Source organism: Mus pahari, chromosome 3, assembly GCF_900095145.1.
Source record: "Mus pahari chromosome 3, PAHARI_EIJ_v1.1, whole genome shotgun sequence".
Lineage (NCBI taxonomy): Eukaryota > Metazoa > Chordata > Mammalia > Rodentia > Muridae > Mus > Mus pahari.
In genome coordinates this window covers 143,043,640-143,062,648 of record NC_034592.1, presented here as the reverse complement: position 1 = coordinate 143,062,648, position 19,009 = coordinate 143,043,640, and the positions used below count along the sequence as shown (strand labels likewise).

At 37.3% G+C, this 19,009-nt stretch overlaps 1 protein-coding gene across 1 annotated transcript in view; it reads right to left on the bottom strand.

Moving 5' to 3' along the window:
* Positions 1 to 19,009, bottom strand: part of Top1 (DNA topoisomerase I) — an 80,117-nt gene that overhangs the window by 15,371 nt on the left and 45,737 nt on the right. Inside the window, exons 8-13 of the mRNA XM_021192205.1 lie at positions 18,452 to 18,558; positions 11,365 to 11,480; positions 7,056 to 7,177; positions 6,156 to 6,278; positions 3,672 to 3,859; positions 3,321 to 3,465 (exon numbers count right to left, since the gene is read on the bottom strand). Of these exons, the coding sequence (XP_021047864.1) occupies positions 3,321 to 3,465; positions 3,672 to 3,859; positions 6,156 to 6,278; positions 7,056 to 7,177; positions 11,365 to 11,480; positions 18,452 to 18,558 (801 nt within the window). The remainder of the gene's footprint in view (positions 1 to 3,320; positions 3,466 to 3,671; positions 3,860 to 6,155; positions 6,279 to 7,055; positions 7,178 to 11,364; positions 11,481 to 18,451; positions 18,559 to 19,009) is intronic.

Genomic DNA, 19,009 nt, shown 5'->3' with positions numbered 1-19,009 from the left:
AAAAAAAAAAAAAAAAAAAAGCAACAACAGCAACAACACCCCCATGCCCCCTCCCACCAAAAAAAGCCTAAAACTTGAAGCTATGTCTTTATTGAAGAATGGAATACTTCTCTGGGTAGCAGTACACTTTTCATGGTGCTATCATATTTTTCCCTCTGAAGACTCTGCTGTTCTGCTAGATGGTGCTAGATGGAGGAGCCTATGACAAGACTGAGAGCAACTGCAAGAAGCCACAGGCACTGCCTCCTCACCCCGGTTGCCAGTAGTCCCACCTTTCCAGGCCTGTAATGACTACTCTTGGAATCTCATCCAAGTTGTATCAAGTCAAGCATTCTATCATGGGGTGATTCTCAAGTTTACTACCATAACCATCTTGCAGAAGCCTAGAAAAATCCTTACTATTCAGTTATCTGGTTATTATTGTCTAGACTAAGCAACTCTGCCCTTAGGGTGCTGCCCTGGCTTGCCTAGCTGGGATCTATCTCACTCTTGTGAGAACTACAGTTTCCTGTGACTTTTGCCTAAAGGAGACACAACAGCCACATACTTGAAATCTACTCCTTTTCCTCCACTCTCAATGCCATCAACTTGCCTTGGTCACTACAGTTTCTTGCCTGAAGAACAGCTATCAGGAAGCCTCCTAACTTCCTGTTTGTGTTCAATACAGGCTGCACCAAGTAGTGGTCAAAACTATCAATTATGTCACCACTCCAGTCGTATTTTCTTCTTTACGTCTGTCTAGGTCAATAGCTTCCTTTTGGACTTATTTAAAAAGTTGGAACTGAAGTCCTGGCCTTTCTGCTTCTGCAGGGCCTTCTTCATTTCTATTACTGCTCAAAGCACTCTGTTCCCCAAACATTTGAGCTCTTTCTCATGGCAGAAACTTCAAAAGTTCTCATTCTCTCTTTGAAATGCTAATTCCCTTTGTTTTTCTTTCCAGTGGCAATTGAGATTCCTATTCAGCTCACAAATACAACCTTAAATATTATCTTTGTGGAAAAGCCTTCCCTGAAACTGAGTTAAGATTGAGCCCTGAGGTATACTCTTAAATGGTACATACTTCTGTGCAGCAGCATTTATCGTAGTTTATATTTATTGGTGTGATAACTTGGTAATCTTGCTGAAATTGGTAACCCATGTTTAAGACAGCCCTCCACTCAAAGTCCTTAAATGGTTCTCTTCCCAGAACAGAAGACAGTCTTCTTTGGCATGTTATTTAAGACTGGCCACAATTTGACACCAGGATGTCATGGGAGAGCATGAGATCGGAGATCTAAATTACATTCTAAGAAGACTGATAGAGTTGCCAGCTATCAGATGTAGGACTTTTAAAAAAAATTCCACAGACTAAATTTATTCATGAATATATGCCTGTAATAGTTATTAAATGCCAACTTACATGAAAAAGCTTTTTAACACTAAAATAATACTCATCACAGATTGACAATATTCTGACTCTGGTGAATATATATAGAACCACCACTACTTGGTAGTTGTGGTGTATACGGTACATGCACATTACAGCGTGTGGTATATATGTATGTATGTATGTATGTATGTATGTATGTATGTATGTATGTATGCAGGCACACAACTCTGTGTAAGCATGAGGAGACTCTCTACCTCATACTGTTGTATGTAGGGGTGCGAGGAATATCGAACACTGGCAATCAGGAAAAATAGCCAGTACTCTTACCCACTGAGTCATCTCTTTAGCCCCTCCACCTGATTAAGAAACAGAAGACCCCAATCAGCCAGGAACTCCTAGAATCTGACTGTATATGTTCCCAACACTGAAGTCACAAGTACCCATGGCTATGTCTAGCTTTATGTGGGTGCTGGAGATGTGAACTCAGGTTCTTTTTTACAAAAAGGTTCTTATCCATTGAGTCTCCTCCCCAAGCCCTACTTGACACTGTGTTACTTATCACATCCCTGTAGACCAACTTACCTTCCTCTTTTGTCCATAAGCACCCAAGTCTATTTAGAAGACCTCTTTAAAGAGCTAATTTTAATCTGATTCTCTTTTAAAAGTCCATTCTGATGTTGAGAATAACTACTCTGTATAAGAACAATCACTTTTCTTCTAACACAACTGGATCCTTACACAATTTGCCCACCAACCTACAATTCCATAAAGGAAGAAAACCATGGTTTCTTTACCCACTTCTGTAGTTCTATAAACTATCTCATAGAAGAAAGGAATAAGAGTCTCGGTTCTCCCTTCTGATTCTTTACTCACTCTGAAACATAAAAACTATTTTCCAATTTATTTGAAGAAAGTATCCAGATGGTATTTTTCATTAAGACACGTGTCAGAACACATGATATAAGCTAGAAAGCATGCAAATTTACATAGCTTTTTCATCTGTGACTCTTAGATCTTAACAGAAACTAAATCCTTATAAACAAGGGTTTCTTTAGCTTTAGACTCTTAAATGGAAATAGGCTACTCAGAGCCAATTTTCTTGGCTAGTTTTTTGTGAACCCAATGTCTCCTTTAGTTGTAGTTCATATATCCATAAAGTCTGATGTAAGGAGCTTGTAAAACTCTCAAGAACACAGAGTATATAGCTACCTGGCTAACAAGATCCCAAGACAGTCTCTCTCAGTAAATCTAACAATTGAAAACACTTGAGTATGTACAATATTTCACTCATAACCTAAAGGAACCTACTCAGATGAGACATAAAGTATATGTTTTATCAGAAAACATAAAGTAAGCTGGGCGTGGTGGCACACGCCTTTAATCCCAGCACTCGGGAGGCAGAGGCAGGCAGATTTCTGAGTTCGAGGCCAGCCTGGTCTACAAAGTGAGTTCAAGGACAGCCAAGGCTACACAGAGAAACCCTGTCTCGAAAAAGAAAGAAAGAAAGAAAGAAAGAAAGAAAGAAAGAAAGAAAGAAAGAAAGAAAGAAAGAAAGAAAGAAAGAAAACAAAGTATAAAAAGCTCTAGGTCGTATAGCTTGTTTCTGTATTTAGAGAAAAGTAGTATCTACATTTCTCACATAAGCCTACTAACTGCATCATCACATCCTGACCACCAGACAGCACCTGAACAACCATTATTACCACATGCACTCACTCAGAACATAATGGGATTTCAGAAAATGTCCATGGGTAAGATTACTATAGGACACAAATGTAAAACATCTTTAAGTAAGAGTTTACTAGATAATGCTAACTAACCATGAAACCAGGGAGAGGGTAGGTTTTTAATTTGTTAAAATGAGTCTAGAAAGCACATTACAATACAACCAAAAGAGAATGAGATTACTCTATTAGCTCCACCAATGGATGTGGCCTATATTTATGTGTACCTTGATTCGTGAACTGGGATTCAGCATGATATATTTGATAGAACCTTGGATATTCTCTGTCCAGGAGACCAGCCAAGTAACCTTGTTATCATGTCGGACTTCCTTCCATTTATGTCCAGGAGGAGGAGAAGGAACCTTTGCATCTCTATGAAAATAATCATTCAGAAAGAAAATGAAATGAAAAGTGACAAACCATGTCCCCTCTCATCCTGCCTGGGAGACCTGCCTATGCAAGCGCTGCACTGCTCTCATAGATCTCCTCTTAACACTACGAATGGTTCCAACCACCAGCCTTGAGGAAATAGCCCTGCACCCACTTCTCCCCCTAAAGACGAACTGTTCTGTGCTCACTTGCTACAGTTGATGATGATGTCCTCAGGCATGATCCTCCTCTTCAGCATACCCATCTTGGGGTGGTTGCCTCGGCCTCGGAAAAGCCCTGGAGGTTCTATCTTGAAGTTGGCAATCCGCTCTCTATGATTATCCATTACACAAAAGCCATATTCTTTCAATAATTTTTCATTTTCTTCTTTGATTTTCTAAAATAGACCAAGGAAGTATACAAAATGGATTCAAACTCCTACATGCTAAGAATTACATATTTTTATCTCTTGCAGAAGAAAGGTCAAGGTAAAGTCTAAAATCACTCAGAAACGAACTAAAATATAGGAAAATTTCTAGTGGATTTTAAACTTACATATATTATTACAGATATATAAAATAAAGTGCCAAAAGATCAATCAAGAGTAACTGACTTTACACAATTATTGGATTCTCAACTTTTGTCTTTTGTACTATTACAGAACTGTGTCTACCAGTGAACTAACACTTAAGCGTTCTATTATAAAGGGTATAGACTTATAAATGTCATTTATTTTTAGTTTAGCTTAATTTTAAGGATCTGGTCCCACGTACCCTAGATGTCTTCAAACTCTCTATGTAATTGAGAATGACATTGACTTTCTGATTCTCCACTTCCCAGGGGCTGATATTCTAGGCATGTAGCATCATCGCACATGGTTTTATGCAGTGCTAGGGAGCAAAATCATGGTTCCACACACATTAGGAAAGCCCTATACCAACTGAGCTACTGTAACCCCAGCCCTTCCTAGGTATTAAATGTGAGCCTTATAAAGGGGGAGAGGTAGATGCTGGGTAGTCAAGAAGGATTGAATGCAAAAACAGACTCACAAAAGGAGATAAAGCAATTTTTTTTTCCCCGTTTAGTTTCAACCCTGTCATGGATTTTGTTTTGGTTTGTTTTGTGGTAGAGAGTAAGTGCATAAAACATGCATTTGACAGTGAAAGTGTAAAATTTAATGCATACTTTCAGAATCACTATTCTGTTTCATTGAGAGATCTGGCTAATTTTAGTGTGGTGTTTCTGATTTGTTGTTTTGTTATTTTTTTTAAATCTTAGTTAGGATTTTACTGCTGTGAATAGACACCATGACCAAGGCAATTCTTACAAGGACAAAATTCAATTGGGGTTGACTTACAGGTTTAGAGGTTCTGTTCATTATTACCAAGGTGGGAGCATGGCAGTGTCCAGGAGAAGCTTATCCAATCTACAGCTTCATCTGAAGTCCTCTAGCAGAATACTGACTTCCAGGCAGCTAGGATGAGGGTCTTAAGCCCACACCCACAGTGACACACCTACTCCAACAAGGACACACCTCCTAATAGTGCCACTCAGTGGGTCAAGCATATACAAACCATCATAGCTCTTTATAATCAAATTTCAATTAAAAATAAAAATTCATAATAAGGACTGGGAATTAAGGTCAATTATATAACACTTACCTATTATGTACAAACTGTCATACTATTTAATCATTTCCTAAAAGAATACTGCAGAGCCACTTAACTGAACAGCATTTCCCATGGTGTTTAAAGTCCGCAACGAACTGTCTAAGATTCTTTATTGGGTATGTGGTATATAATTTTGTTTGCTTGTATGTTTTCTGAGATGAAGCAAACCCAGGGCTGTATGTTTGCTAGGCAATCATTTTCCTACTGAGTTAAAGTACATGATCCTCAATCCACAAAGGTATGGTGTATGTGGGAGTTCAGCCTCTTCATTCTAATCATTCTCCTCTATCTTATACATGGTGATCTGTGGTGGGTTCTCCGGACCCATTGCTTTCTTGTTATTATCTTAGCTTTTAGACAGGGCCTTGCTATCTCCTGCCTTAGCTCTCCCAGTTATGGGATTACAAAAGTACAACACTATAGCCACCAAATATTATGAATTCTATGTAGTGATTCAATAACCAAGTCCTGCTCAACTTACTGGCCACAGGGTCCTTGTCAGAGGCTTAAACCAGGCAACATTAATAAAAGCTTCTTGTTATTTGGACCAATGATCTTTATGTTTAAAAACATTGGGGCTGTAGAAATAACTCCATGGTTAGACCAATTCCTAGCATCCATGCTGGGTAGCTCAAAATCACATGGAACAGCTTGAGATCATCGGATATCTTCTGGTCTCCAAACATATATGCATGCATGTGCATGCAATTAAAATAAGAATCAAAATAAATAATAGATCAAATTTCAGTGATATGGAAAACTACTGATAAAATGAACTTAATATTTTGTTTGTTTTGTGGAGACATCATAGTTCTTGCTCAAGCCTAGATGCTGAGATTATAGGCATGTACCAACACAGATAGCTGCCAGTTAGCACAACACACACACGTAATTATACTTCACTAAGTAAATCTTTAATATAGAAACATATAAAATTAATGAATTCACTGTTGTGTCACAAGAAGCAAAAAATTATACAAAGAATCACTATCCAAGATTTTCTAGTTTAGCAGACAATCATACCAATTTTTCTTCCTTGCTCATCTGTTTCCGAGCTTCTGACTGTGCTTTGAAATACTGGCTCATCTGTGTAAAGTCGCATTTGCTTAGGTTGGTAATCGTATTTTTTTCATCATTAGTCATTTCCTAATTGAATAAAAAGGTTAAAAAAATAAATATATTAATAAGTCTTCCTATTTCTTCAAAATTCATCTTTTTTTCCCTTTAATCAAAGGTGTCTAGAAGGGTAGTCAACCTCAGTGACCTTTTCTTCTGGGGAGTGGGGTTGTTCTTTTATAAGATGTAATATAAAAATATCTTTAGTAATTTATCAGAGAAAACTTCTCTCATTTTTTGGCGATCTTTGACAAAAACACAAACTCACAAGCATATAAACAAACACCAATCCAAGAGACATACGTTAATCAATTACTTTAGGAACAAAGAGAAAACTTTCTTATTCTCATGCATAACTACTCTGCTCTTATTAAATCTGACTTTAGAATGCCCTTAGATGGTGAATTTTAATTCAACCTTTATTTAAAATTATCCAAATTGAAAACAATGGTACTTTTATATAGTATAACACAGTATAGTTACAGCACGGATTTCAATACAGAATAGTTGGTCAGACTGACCCTCTGCAAAGACATCAGAGGACAGTCTCTGCAGAAACAGTGCTTCCTTTCCTCAACTGGAATTGAGGTTTTCTGTTTAACCTAATCTGATAAGCTCCTTCCTGCAGTCACATGAAAGCTGAGAAAGGATATATTCTTGTTGAACAAAAACCCCATTTTAATAGTAAGGGACAAAAGATATACATTAAACTATACTTTGCATTTTTTTAAACAAAGAAGACATTAACAAATGGGCTATACCTCTAAATCAGTGCTTTTGTAAATGATTAAGATATGAACTCAATACCTTTCTCCAATCTTTAAAGAAATTTTTCCTGAATATTTCCTTAGTAGTATATTCGTGGTCAAGCATTTTTGCAAAGAATGTAGCTACTTCTTCTGCTTTGGGACTCAGCTTCATAACTTTACCTGAAGGAAGAAAATGGTTCCAAACAGTGAGGCACAATAATCATATTCTGTGTGCATTGAATACTGGAGAGGTCATTACTGATGGCTTACCTTTCCAAGGTGTACAAAGGTCTGCTGACACACAGGAATAACAACAACAGAGTAACATACTGTTATAAACTACTTAAAAATTTTCTCCTTCTCTTTAGTAGATATTTACCTGGGTCTTTTTTTGGAGACTATGCCAGTTAATTGTTCCCAGGTGCCTGCTCAGGACAGGGATGACCTGGGGAAGGCCCAGCCACTCTTCCTTTTCCTTTCAGCAAGCAGGGTCCTTTACACCTCTTCAATGGTTTTTAAAAATCAAATCCTCAGAAGGACTCCTGCCACTGCTAAGCTAAGCAGCCTCTGTTCAAGAAGGGGAGGAAAGGATAGGGGCAGGGAGTGGAAGAAAGGAATTGTGGGGAAAAGAAATAGGCATCTTTCTTCTTCAAAGTTACGTGGGTGGAATATGAATAAGAATATATATTCATAGCAGGCAAGCCCAGATTTCCCACATAAAAAGCGAAAATAAGACCTTCCTCTAGAACCTTGATACTCAAGTAGTTCACAGACCAAAACCATCAAAAGCAAGTTTGTTATAAATACCAAGTTTTGGGCCTCAATCCTATACCTAGAATCAAAAACTGCATTGTATGTATATGTGTGGGGTTGTATGTGTGCAACAGTGCCCATGTAAGGTCAGAGCCTTAGGTGTCAGTACTTGCCTTCCATCATATTTTGAGATAAGGTCTCTTTGTTCGCTGCTATATATATCTAGGCTAGCTGGCACAGACTCATCCATTTCTCGTCTCCACTTACCCTTTCACCATAGGAACATGCTACAAGTGTGCTACTTTAATGCGGTTCTAAGGAAACATCCTTAAGTCACTAGGCTGGTACAGGAAGTACTTTACCCACTGAGCCAGCCTCCCAGCTAGAAAAAGCACTTTTGGAGCACTAGTGTATTCATAGTGAAATACAGGTACACATGGGAACAGCACCAGGAACTCACTTCTTTCAGGAAAGTCCAATCATTCCACAGCACGAGGTGAGGGTGGGTCTAGGCAGCAAGTAACTATATGTAAAGACTGTTCAAAAAGACCCGTGGTTCACAAGGAAAGCCACTAAACTGATTATTAAATCCTGGAAGTGATTTTGTGTTCCTCAGATAGATCATAACTGGCAGTGAAAGAAAAGAACTTAAAAGCTTAATCTACCAAATATTCAAAGAGAATATTGTACTCCCAGGGCCAATTTCTATCTTATCTCAAAAAAATCAACTTTGCAATATTATATGGAAACAATTTATGCCATAATAGCACTTTGCTGCATTCTAAATGAGATTAATATCTCACTGCTTACAATTATGTAAGTACTAATAATAATTCAAAAGAATTCAAATTTATTACAGAAATCTAAAACTTAACCAGAAGACCACACATTGTAAAATTGAGAGACATCTATCTCATCTCATAATGGGTAGTATTGCTCAACCAGATTGTATGAAACATAGGGAATACATCACAAAACTGAAACTTGTGCTACAGGTACATTATCAGCTTAAAAGACATAACCTAAAAGGCAAATAGGTGGTGTAGCCCATTCAAGATTCTGTGTTGGAAAAGGACTTTGAATAAGATGTTTCCTGCTTTTCCCCATCCCCACTCGGTCTGAACAAGAGCTGCCAGAAAAACCGCAACATGATTCAAATATGATGAAGGGGAATATAAACAAACAAACTAATAAATGCGGGCAAAAAGACAAGGTAGCACTAGTCTATAATTTTAACATTCAAAAGGCTGAGAAAGGAGGATTGTGCATTTGAAGCTAGTCTAGGCTACAAAATCAGCATCTCAAAACAAAACAAAAAATAAAAATAGATAAAGAAATTTAAAGGAATGTGTTCCCTGGTATGTTTCCATAAACTAAATGTTCCCCAATAGTGTTCTTGTTTTGGGTCGGGAGCCTTTGGACACTGCACTGGCTTTGTCCCACCCACAAAGAACCTACTTGATTTGTTTTAAATGGGCTGTGGAAGGATTAAGTAACAGCTCCTACAGCAGAGGAGTGTTGGAGGGTGTGTAGGTTCCCAGCATTAGTAGTACTTTGTGGGAAAAGCTGAGTCCTGGAAACAGAAAACTGTTGAGTCAGAGTTGAAATGGCAGGTCCTAACAGAGGCTGCAATTCTGTGCTTCAGCCAACTCATGTCCTATGCAGAGATGGCCAGGGGGAAGTCCAGGGCAAGGCAGCAATGTCCTGCCTACCAGTACTTATCAGTTTGCACTAGTAAGCCAAACACTCTTGACTTATTGTGGAGGAGTTTTATAACCAAAGGGAGGAAATCCTAGGAGGACCAACAGAGAAAAGGAAAATAGAGGAAGGGACCACAGCCAACAAATAAACTCTTTCCAGGCCTTAAGTTTCCTGGAAACCCCACGATTTAAAAAAATCTACTTTCTATCATCATCACCTTGGCTTTCACAGTGAGGCTTTTCCAGAGAGCTGTCTAAAGTTAGTGAGCTCAGATCAGGCTACAGAATACAGCAATTGTCTTTTTCAAGGTCTTAAGACCTTTTCACTAGGAAGTTTAAATCTGTGTATTTTTATAAATCTTCATAAATCTTTCCTAGTGTGTAGGGTGTCTTACAGTTTCTGATCAAACTGCTTAGCTAATCAAAACACTTGCCAGTCATACCATCAAGTGTTTTATGCCACTGACTTCCTACATAGATTAAATCAGTAGTCTCTATCTAGGACTTGGGTGTCTGAACACAAGCATATTCAATAAACATTGTTGAGCCTTTCGAAAATATTAGTTGAACATCTCTTTCCCAAAACATGTGAATTTCGATTTTCATTTTTTTCACCCCTAGATTTTGGAGAATGGCTGTGTATGTGCATATAAAAATAAGGTATCAGGTTGGGTATGATTAGTAATCAGTACTGGGCATCTTTAATTCCAGCACTCACGCAGAGACCTATTTAGGCCTCTGACATCAAAGCCAGCTAAGTCTACAAAATGAGACCTTATCTCAAAAAAAGAAAAAAAAAAAAAAAAGAGGGAGAGACCCAGGTTAAAATTCACTTGTTTCATATACAGATTTCAATTATTGGATGCTAATAAACCTATCTCATCTTAAACCCACAGGCATCTATGCTCCTAAAGCCATTGCTGGTGGTTAAAGAGATATACCAAATAGCTCTGAATGGTTGCCATCAGCTACTTCTCAGTAGCTTTGCTGTCCAGTGTCTCTCCCTGTTAGTAAATACATTTATTTGATTCAGAAGTGCCCAGTCCTACCTCTCATCTATTAAACTGGTGAATTTTAAATACATATAGGGTTTGAGAAAGAACTCTAGCATCTCTGGACAGAACTCTTGGAATGAAGGAGTCAGTTGGACATTACTACCTGATACACAATTCAGTTGAAGGATTGTGAGAGGCTACTCTCAAATCCCTCAACCCAAGAACAAAAACACAGATGTGTAACTCTCAGACATTTTAGAAAGTTCAAAGAGACCCAAGGAGGCCAGAATAAGGTGATGTGTGCCTCAGGAGCAGACGGGTACATCTACTGAATTCAAAGACAGCTGATCTATATTATCAAGTTACAGGCTAGGCAGGGCTACACAGTTAGAAATATCTCAAAAAAATAAAAATAAGAGACATAGGCAGAGCATTTCTTTAAAATTCACCTGTCAAAGGCACAGTTGCACTACTTAGAGTGACATAGCTTATGATTCCTACCTATAGGCTCAATGATGGCCGTTAATCCTTTGCTAAAACGATTTCTAGTGATAAGCAAAGCTGCATATCGTTGGCATACTATATTATCACTAAGTGCTACTCTTTAAATGAGAACTCCACAGAACAGAACACCTTCCTATAACCTTCAGTGTGTAGGTTATAGGCTGTGAGCCACACAGATAAACCTTTTTAGGACTACAGATAAGACATTAACAGCCCCCTTTTTAATATTTTTCAAGCAGCAAAGGGGCCCTTATGAATTAAAAACCTGAGATTCCTTTTCCCAAACCACACAGACAATAAAACAAAGTGAAATAACTAGCTAGGACTATGCAATATAGGCATTGTCCTCATTTTCTATCCCTGAATAGAAACAAACCTTTCTTAGCCAAAATTCAAACAACCTGAAATAACTCACCATCATAGTAAAACTTGACACTCTCTGGCAGAGGCTCATATGGTGGGGCGAAGACAGGGCCTTTATGTTCTAGGAATTTCCACTTGATGCCTTCTGGATAGCGTTCTTCTTCCCACCTTTCAAAGACAAGGCACAAGCTCATTAAGTCATCACCTTGCTTAGTAAAAAGATCCTCACCTATTAAATATCAAAATAATTAACTAATCAGTTGGTGGTACTCATTCAAAGGCTGTGTCTCACTGAAAAGAGCAGCAATTTCAAGCAAATAAAAGAATGTGGTAACTAAAAAAAATTTCATTTCAACAGTTTCAATTTAGAGATACTAAGTATTAAAAGACCACCCATCACTCAAAAAGCCCATATAAAACATATAAAATACACACACACACACACACACACACACACACACACACACATATATATAGACAATATGCCACAGTGATACATGCTAAACTGATGGCATGCACGTGAGAGTTTAGAAGAAAGCAGGCCTATCTGAAAGCACAAAGCACACCAGACAGGATGCCTTCAGTTCCAGCACATACAAGTCTGAGGCCAGCAGAAGGCAGAGTTCTAGGACAGTCATGGCTACATAGTAAGACTTTGTCTCAAGAAAACAAACGAAACAAAAATAAACAAAACAAATGCAAAAGGACTGAGAATATTCTAATTGAGGTACACTAAGTCTAAGGAACTTCTGAAATACAGGGAACTATCTAGTAGATATTTGACAAAAATCTAAATAACTTTTTAAAACATTTATAAAAAAAAATAAGCATATAAAAAACAATTAACTGGGCATGGTTGCACACGCCTTTAATCCCAGCACTTGGTAGGCAGAGGCAGGCGGATTTCTGAGTTCAAGGCCAGCCTGGTCTACAGAGTGAGTTCCAGGACAGCCAGGACTATATAAAAAAACCCTGTCTTGAAAAACAAACAAACAAACAAAAAAACCAAACCAAACCAAACCAATTAACTGCAGATATATACAAAGAACTATTAAAATTTATTAATTTCTATTTTTATTGATCACTTCAAAATTAGTTGTGGATGTGAATGTTCAATAAATATTTCAGCAATTATCTTTAGAAAACTGATCTTGTATATAACATCAGATTGATTTTTTTGTGTCACTTTATTTTTTATAAATTCACCAATGAGATCCAGTATTTTTACAGGTACAAATCTTTGCATTTGGATGTTTCTAACACACTCTTTACATTGATAAACACATCTTACCACTCCTCTCAGAGTCTGAAAAGAATCCATCTGATATACAGACTACTTTTAAATTTCCCAAACTCGATGAAAGGATGGACCATCCAGAGACTGCCCCACCCAGGGATTCATCCCCAAATCAGTCACCAAACAGACACTATTGCATTCGCCAGCAAGATTCTGCAGAAAGGACCCCAATATAGCTCTCTTGTGAGGCTATGCCAGTGCCTGGCAAACACAGAAGTGGATGCTCACAGTCACCTATTGGATGGAACATAGGGTCCCCAATGGAGGAGCTAGAGAAAGTACCCAAGGAGCTGAAGGGGTTGACAACCCTGTAGGTGGAACAACAATATGAACTAACCAGTACCCCCAGAGCTCATCATGACTCTAGCTGCATATGTAGCAGAAGATGGCCTAGTCGGTCATCATTGGGAAGAGAGGCCCCTTGGTCCTGTAAACTTTATATGCTCCAGTACAGGGGAACACCAGTGCGTAGGGGAGCAGGGGGGGGGTGAGGGAGGGAAGGTATAGGGGACTTTTGGGATAGCATTTGAAATGTAAATGAAGAAAATACCTAATAAAAAATTGGGAAAAAATTTCTCAAACTCATTACTGCTACTTATAAACAAAAGGAATTTTATGGATTCCTGTTTTGGTTTGGGTTTGTAGTAGTTGTCTTTTGAGACAGGGTTTCTCTGTGTAGCCCTGGCTGTCCTGGAAATAGCTCTGTAGACCAGGCTGGCCTTGAACTCAGAGATCTGCCTGCCTATGTCTCCTGAGTACTGGGACAGTTCTGGCTTGTTCTGCTGTTAATTAATTCCATTAATTCCAAGTCCCATATTTTAAACATTCAGAATCACAGAGTAAGAAAAAGTGAATCGAGGCAGAGGCAGGTGGATTTCTGAGTTTGAGGCCAGCCTTGTCTACAAAGTGAGTTCCAGGACAGCCAGGGCTACACAGAGAAACCCTGTTTTGAAAAACCAAAAACCAAAAAAAAAAAAAAAAGAAATAAGTGAATCCCTTGAAGCTGTAATAATACTGTTATATAAAACTATAGTCAACATATATTGGCAAGTCATTTTTAACAAGAATTATGATAATTTTATGGTTAGAGATGACAGATTTTCAACACTGGAGTTTGAAGAGAATGACACTGGGCCTTTATACTATATACAAAAATTAACTCACTATGAACCAGGAATTAAAATTCTAATATATAAAAGCTAAAGCTCAGGCTGGTGAGATGGCTCAGTGGGTAAGAGCACGCTACTGCTCTTCCAAAGGTCCGGAGTTCAAATCCCAGCAACCACATGATGGCTCATACCCATCCCTAACAAGATCCGACGCCCTCTTCTGGAGTGTCTGAAGACAGCTACAGTGTACTTACATATAATAAATAAATCAATCTTTAAAAAAAAAAAAAAAAAAGCTAAAGCTCATTTGAACATTAGGAGAAAATAAGAGAGAACGGCTTCATAACACTGAATTTGGTAGTGATTTCCTGGATACAATAAATATAAAAGTAACAGCCACAAATAAGTTGGGCTACATCAAAATTTTTAAAAACACCTATGGATTAAATGGAATATTCAAGAAAGTAAGAGGTAACTCATAGTGAAAATAGATCAGAAGTTAAAAGTTCTATAAAGGGTTAATATAATACACAAAGATTTTCTTATTGGGCATAATGGAATTGGTTTACAGTTCCAGTAACTTGGGAGGCTAAGGGAAAACAAAACAAAACAAAACAAGAAACCTTGAACCAGGAACCCAAGGCCAGCCTGAGCAACAGCAGTGAGGACAAAGGAAAGCTAAATCTTGGTAGAAGTACCTTCCTGTATTCTACAATGAATACAAGATTCTCTCCAAGACTCCAATTTCTCTATTTCTGATCCCACCAAAACTTTTTGTTGCCATCTTAATGGATATAGTTTCGCATTACAGCTTATTTTCAATAAGATGACAAAATTTATGTATATTTTAAATATACATCTAAATTACATTGTAAGTAAGTAGTAGTAATATTTTCTTTCTTAAGTAAAGATTTTATAAAGAGGGAACAATAAAGACTTTGTATAATCAACAACCACTTTACAGATAGAACTTTATTATACTAGCTGATGTCAAATGCTCAGATGTGGAAACTACTTAACCTTCAAATTTACTACTCTCCAAATCAGAGAAAAACATTTGCAAGCACATGAAAGTACCTACAAGTGACTCATCTGTTTAATAGTCACAGAGTAACTGGGGAGGGATTCAGAATACCATTCCCCTTATATTCTTGTCATCAACTCCATTGTTTTGAAATTAAGATTCCAAGCCATGTTTCACAATTCCTCCAAATTCAACATGTTTTTTCCTTCAGGACAAATAACAACTTCCTTACCATTTAAGCCAATTAAAAGATTCAATGAATCACTAAACACAAATGTAAAACACCCTCCACTATACTATATTAGTATTATTGGAGTGACAGGTACTACCTACCATACAAATAAAACTGTAGTGTTGGCCTTCTAACACTCTAACACCAGCACCAATTAAGAACGGGAGGCTTATAAATTCAAGTTAGGTAATAATAATAAAAAGTTTCCTTGAAAAGACAAAAAGTTTAACAACATTAAAAATGAATAGAAAGCAAAAAAGTAGGTGTACATATTTTCTCAAGTCAAGGTCTCCTGGTGTTAGCAGGTATCTTAAAACAGACTATATAATTTATAGAAAAATAAAGATTTGCAGATAAAAAATCTAAAACTAGAGATTTCTGGAAGCTGTCGAGAATGAAGAACAGACTCTAATTTGGAGAAAATATGATAATGCTTGTTCTTTAAGGTTTCTTAATTGTGTATGTATGTATGTATGTATGTATGTATGTATTGCATAGGCATTGTCACTGATAAGACCTATAAATCCTGGTTTTTCAACACTAATTCCTTTACAATATTATATCCCTAACTTCTTTTTTAACACTTTTCTTTGCCCAAAGACTTGAAACTTCAACCCAGCATTAGTGATGAACTGGCCAGTTTCCAAGTCTTTTGGTAAAGAATTATCTGTTTAGAATTATTCTTGTTCTTGTTTTGGGGTTTGTCCAGAAGAGGGCAGAATTATAGAGGATTATGACGTACCATATGGGAAGATAACTAAGCATAAGTCCTTTGCAAGAGTAGCAGGTGTTCTAGAACATTTTAAGCTTCTGCATGCTTTTCTTAAATCTGAGTAAACTTGGTTCTATGAGGTCAGTTGAGAGAGGAAAAAAGGACAAGTAGAACTGAAAACCTATGCAGTTCTATAGCAGGTAACAGGCTCACATAAATATATCTAAAGCATACTGCCACCACTTCTAATATTAACTTTATGAAAGAAAAACATATCAAAGAAAGCAATAGGGAGCTGGACTATTTTCTCATTTCCATAATTATGAAATACAGGAAAATAATCAGACTAAGTTTATTTCTGAGGTCAGGACAAAAATCTGCAGACTTTGGAGCAGTTCTGGTAAAGTATGTTAATCTCTTTCATTTGGGATAGTAAAGGGAATTGGAACAATGTGATACCTTCCATTAAAGTTTTCCAACTAGGCTACTGGTAGAACTCAAGTGAGGAGCAGTTTACACTGCATCATTGGACAGTGTTTGAGAAAACATACAAGTTGAACAATGAGATTTGATAAAAGCATACTTAATCTATAGCAAAAACTGTTCTTTTTCAAACCAACCATCTTTCAGGGACTAGCCAGTTCCCCTTTGAACTAAAATAAGAATTACAGCAAAAGTTTTGATCTCTTAGACTTAATGTATGGCAACACTTGATAAGGATTTCATCCCCCCACATAAAATAGAGACACTAAAGCCCTCAAAGGCACCTGATTCTATACACAAAGGTTCTGGGCCCACATGGGGAAATGATAAGGACTCAGGGAGTTCCTAGTGTTGGGGTAGTTTGTTTTTTTTTAACTACTTTGTATGAAGGTGTATCTCTGCTCTTTCAATTGTTAATTTGTACTGCCTAACTGCTAGCAGGATTCTGATATTGCCACTTCTTTGGCCCATCATTAGGTTTTCTATTTTTTGAACATCTATCCTTCCTCACCTCCCTAAAAGCAAATCTAAAATTATATCAGACGTCATCTTGTTGCTGATTGTTTGTAATAAAGAGCTGATAGCCAATAGCTGTGCAGGAAGTGTATATGTGGGGGGGGGAGGGGCAATGAAACTTCTAGGGAGAGAAAAGCAGGTATGGAAGATTCCAAAGCAGACACAGAGGGAACAGACACAGATATATGTATGAACTAGCCATGCGGCAGGTCATAGGCAAGGTAGTCAGGTTAAGTTATTTAAGCTAGATAGGAGACTGCCCCAGCAAAAGGCCTAAACTTTATTACACACCTCCTTATTATTATTTATACTGTTGGTGGGTCCAAGAAAGCCTATAGCCTAATATCAAGGAAATCCAATTCACATTTCCTGAGCACCTAACAGAGAAATCCAACACTTTCCATGATTCTCAACAGTAACTAATTTATTTAATTTACTTTAAAGATTATTTTATTAAAAGCCTTTTATAAAAGCCTGCTGTGGTGGCAAATACCTTTAACCCCATCACTGGCAAAGGCAACCTGGGAAATAAAGCATGTCTCAAAACAAAAAGGAGGGGTGGAAGTAGGTGTATAAAAGTAATACGATGACCCAGAAAGTAAAGGCGGTATTTTTTTGGGGGGGTGGGGGGGAACCTGGCAACCTGACTTTGGTCCCTAGCATCTACATATAGGGGGAAGGAAGGAGAATAACAATTCCAAAAAAGGGTGCCCCATGACCTTCACACACTCTGTGATAAGACACTCAATGCACATATATCATTGGTTTTCTCCCCTTCAATAAACGTTTTGCAGGTATGTTTTGGGGAAGGATGGGATCACATGCATGTGGTCTCATGGTAGTGCACATACTTTTGTGTGTGCAAGAGATAAATATCAAAGGTCTTCTGCACTGCTGTCTACCTTATTTTTTATAATAAACAGGTTCTCTAACTGAACACGGAATTCTTGAATCTGGCTAGGCTGGCTGGCTAGCAAGTTCCAGAAATCTGGCTCTCTTCTTCCCCAGCACAAGGATTAAAGACAGGTCCTGCTGTGCTCTGCTTTTTACTTCAGTGCTGAGAATCTGAACTCAGGTCCTCATGCTTGTGCAGTAAACAATTTACCAACTGGTCTGTTACTCCAGCCTGAAATTTTCAATTTTCACCTGTCAAGTTAGTAATTTTATTAAGGTTCTGTTATATTTGTGTTACAATTACACAAACGTTCACCAAGATTTTCATGTGGTGGTTCTTTTGTTGTTTTAACAAATTGGCAGTTTTATGAAAATGATTTATAGAAGAAAAAAAAGAACTCTTTTCATAGTAAATACATTTCTAACAGCAATAATGAACTGACACAGGAAAGTATGCTGGTAATTCTCAGCATAAAGATAGAATGTATTATGAGATAGCTAGAGACTTAGCCTGATTTAAACATTACATAAAGTATATATACACTGATATATTATACTACTACTATGTACAATTTGGATTGAATGAATGAATGAATTCATTTTGAAGTCCCTTCTATATATAGGCTAGTTTACAGTCAATTCTACTCAATGAGAAGAAACTAGCTTTGAGATCCACTAGATTTAGAGCTGGTAAATTACTAGGATCTGAAAACTTATCTGTTCTTCCAAAGAGTCTGTAAGTACTTCTCCATCAAGCGTTAGGAAATTAACCTTAATATTTTGTCCGGAAATTAACCTTAATATTTCAACTTTTGTTTAATTGGGCTGCACAGTAAAAGTGTAGACATCTTAACCCAGTGCTGAGATGTTACCATTTCCACTTCTGTTCCTCTTCCTTTTTTGGCTTCTTTTTCTTATTATCTGGCTCAGCAACTTTTTTATCTTTATCTTTATTCTTGGGCTTTTTAAGTTTACCATCCTACAAAAAAAACAGACAGAAAGCACGTAAAGCAGGATTGATTACACACTTGGAAGCTGTTTTTGAAAGCCGCTAGGAAGAAAACTATGAACAAAAAGGATCCTATATCTAATAATTCCTCCCCACCATCAAGAGAAAAATTTACTGATATTTTACAATTGAATCAATACTTCCCCGAATCCATCTAGCAAACAATTATTTAGGAATTTCACATGGGAAAGCCTGGATAACTCACAGTAATCCCAGAGTAATTTCTTCATTTATTTTAAAGTGTGTTCATCTTTAATCTCTTCAAATATAACAAAGTATAGAAAAGACATTCAAGAAAGATTTAGTATTTGATCTGATAGGGAATTCTGTGACTCAGTTACTATTGCTTATATATACAAAGATAAGAGTATTCTCGACTGGGAACTGCTCACAGTGGCAAAAAAAAAAAAAAAAAAATCAC